At 44.2% G+C, this 3,611-nt stretch overlaps 1 protein-coding gene across 1 annotated transcript; it reads left to right on the forward strand.

Moving 5' to 3' along the window:
• The first annotated feature begins 1,398 nt into the window (after positions 1–1,398).
• LOC121873504 (aggrecan core protein-like) lies at positions 1,399–2,631 on the forward strand. The gene has a single exon (XM_042377094.1). The coding sequence runs from the start codon at positions 1,399–1,401 to the stop codon at positions 2,629–2,631; it is 1,233 nt and encodes a 410-aa protein (XP_042233028.1).
• Positions 2,632–3,611: the final 980 nt, after the last annotated feature.

The raw sequence follows: 3,611 nt of genomic DNA on the forward strand, positions 1-3,611 counted from the left end.
TTCACTGACCTAAAAACTCCACCCACCTCCACTTCACTGACCTAAAACTCCACCTCCACTTCACTGACCTAAACTCCACCCACCTCCACTTCACTGACCTAAAACTCCACCCACCTCCACTTCACTGACCTTCCACCCACCTCCACTTCACTTCTTCTTCGTTTCACCATTCAAGACCCGCCATCCGCCCTCGTTCCAACGTCTTCATCGCATTAATAGCCTTGCCTAGCCGCCCTTTGATGAGTGAGGGGGTAGGGGGACTGCAGGGGTGAGGGAGGGGAGGGAGGTGAGGGAAGGAGGAGGTGAGGAGGGGTGAGGGAGGGGTGAGGGAGGGAGAGGGTGAGGGAGGTGAGGAGGGGTGAGGGAGGGTGGAAGGGGTAAGGGAGGGGGGTGGGGGGGTTGCAGTTGAATATGCATGAACCCCGAGTAATGAGATTTTAATCACTTCAAAATGAGGAGAATAATATGTGCTCACCCAATTTAGGTTATGGTTAGGTTAGGTTAAGTTAGGCCAGGTCAGGTCAAGTCAGGTCAGGTTTGTTATTCTTAATGCTGTTATTGTGACACGCCTTCGGCAGGTATTTCAAGGTGTGTGTTTCGCTTCAAGACATGAGAGAGATGAGTGTATTTCACTTCAAGAGAGAGACAGACAGACAGACAGACAGACAGGAGTGACCACAAAACATAACAGGGACCACCACAGACAGAGGAGGTATATGTGAGAGGTTGACAGACAGACAGACAGACAGACAGACAGACAGACAGACCTACGTGACCTCACACATTATGGCGAGAAACCAGTCCGGGCCATTAACTGTAAACTATAATAATTGTTATGCTCAATTTATGTTTCTTCTCCTTTTACTAATGAAAGCTTTTGTTAAACGACCCCCCCCACCCTATGTCTTTATATGTAATAAATCACTTTTGTCTATTGTATATTTTCAATCCTTCGAGCTGCAGAACTTTTTCAATAAGCCGTTAATTGTTTACTATTATTATTATTATTATTATTATTATTATTATTATTATTATTATCATTATTATCATTATTATTATTATTACAAGACCCGACAAAACAGGACTAAGCTGCGCCATATTCAATTCCTAACCTCATATTTACGTTATTAAAATTAGTTCACCTTGAATCTTTACGCCGCTACACATGTCTAGTATAGGGGGAATTCTAAGTGTTTAAAACCGTGGGGGGGAGGAGAGGAGGGTGAGAGAGGGGGGAGGAGAGAGGAGAAGGAGAGGGGGAGGAAGAGAAGGGAGGGGAGGAGAGGGGAGGAGGAGGGGGGAGGAGGAGAGGGGGAGGAGGAGAGGAGGAGGAGGAAGGAGGAGAGGGGAGGAGGTTATCTTCGTGTGTCAATCAGGTCACTACACTCCAAGATCCTGATGTTAACAGGTGGTTGTATCCCCACCCCCCCCCCCTGCTTCTGTCCAAGGGTTAATGACCATCAGAGGAAGAAGCACTATACACTTCCACCATCAGGGGAAGAAGCACTATACACTTCACCATCAGAGGAAGAAGCACTATACACTTCACCATCAGGGGAAGAAGCACTATACACTTCACCATCAGAGGAAGAGGCACTATACACTTCACCATCAGAAGAAGAAGCACTATACACTTCACCATCAGAAGAAGAAGCACTATACACTTCACCATCAGAGGAAGAAGCACTGCACACTTCTGCACCATCAGAGGAAGAGGCACTATACACTTCACCATCAGAGGAAGAGGCACTATACACTTCACCATCAGAAGAAGAAGCACTATACACTTCACCATCAGAGGAAGAAGCACTATACACTTCACCATCAGAGGAAGAAGCACTATACACTTCACCATCAGAGGAAGAGGCACTATACACTTCACCATCAGAGGAAGAGGCACTATACACTTCACCATCAGAGGAAGAAGCACTGTACACTTCACCATCAGAGGAAGAAGCACTATACACTTCACCATCAGAGGAAGAAGCACTATACACTTCACCATCAGAGGAAGAAGCACTATACAGTTCACCATCAGAGGAAGAAGCACTATACACTTCACCATCAGAGGAAGAAGCACTATACACTTCACCATCAGAGGAAGAAGCACTATACACTTCACCATCAGAGGAAGAAGCACTATACACTTCACCATCAGGGGAAGAAGCACTATACACTTCACCATCAGAGGAAGAAGCACTATACACTTCACCATCAGGGGACGAAGCACTATACACTTCACCATCAGAGGAAGAAGCACTATACACTTCACCATCAGAGGAAGAAGCACTGTACACTTCACCATCAGAGGAAGAAGCACTGTACACTTCACCATCAGGGGAAGAAGCACTGTACACTTCACCATCAGAGGAAGAAGCACTGTACACTTTACCATCAGAGGAAGAAGCACTGTACACTTCACCATCAGAGGAAGAAGCACTGTACACTTCACCATCAGAGGAAGAAGCACTATACACTTCACCATCAGAGGAAGAAGCACTGTACACTTCACCATCAGGGGAAGAAGCACTGTACACTTCACCATCAGGGGAAGAAGCACTGTACACTTCACCATCAGGGGAAGAAGCACTGTACACTTCACCCCGACACCCGCTTCATCAGAGCCATTAAGCTAACACCAAGAAAAAATTTAATACCTATTTTGACTAATTATCGTTCAGTATTTTTTTCCGGTAAAGTTGGAGCGAGAACTGTGTTATAATGAGAGCGTTTCCTACCTAAACTAACCTAACCTAACCTACCTCTACTACCACCACCACCGCTCTACTATCCACCACCACCACTCTACTATCCACCATCACCGCTACTACTATCCACCATCACTACTACCAACACCACCGCTTATGCGTATATATATATATATATACCATTCAAAAGCGTAGCGTGGGAAATTCTAAGGAACCGTGGGAAAATTGAAACGAGCATGGGAAAATTTTTATGTTCGTGGGAAAATTGAAAACGTCGTAGGAAACTTGATATACGTTCGTGGGAAAATCTATACAAGCGTGGGAAACTTGAAACGGTCGCGGGGAATTTTTTGTTGTAAAAGTGGATATCCAATCGATCCAACTTCAAAAACAAATTCTTCTCCGATAAACACCCTTTACCCGATGCCGTCGTATTGTAGTAGGTCGGTTACACTTTCAATACCGACTCCTGTTTCTTTACATCAAAAAAATACGAAGACAGCAAAAAAAATAAATATCATGTAGACCGAGATATTTTCTTTTAATATAAATAAAACAATGGACAAAGATCATAAATAAAAAATAATAAACTTTATTGATAAGACAACAATATCAATCAAATAAATTAGATAAATCATTTTTCTCGCTCTAAGTTGACTGTCTAATGATCACCGCTTCGTATTGTCTCTGAGAACATAATGTGACAGAGAGCCAATGTAGAGTACCGGTAATATAACCACACCACACCACTACAACACCATCACCACCATCACCACCATCACATCACTAACTATTTCGCGCACGCACACACACACATCACTGTCAGCTAGTCCTTGATACGTGATACCAGACCCTTAAGGTAGATTCCCTGGGGTTGACTCGTAAATTCTAAGGTAAGCCAGA

The sequence above is a fragment of the Homarus americanus genome, unplaced genomic scaffold (genome assembly GCF_018991925.1).
Source record: "Homarus americanus isolate GMGI-L3 unplaced genomic scaffold, GMGI_Hamer_2.0 scaffold21158, whole genome shotgun sequence".
NCBI lineage: Eukaryota > Metazoa > Arthropoda > Malacostraca > Decapoda > Nephropidae > Homarus > Homarus americanus.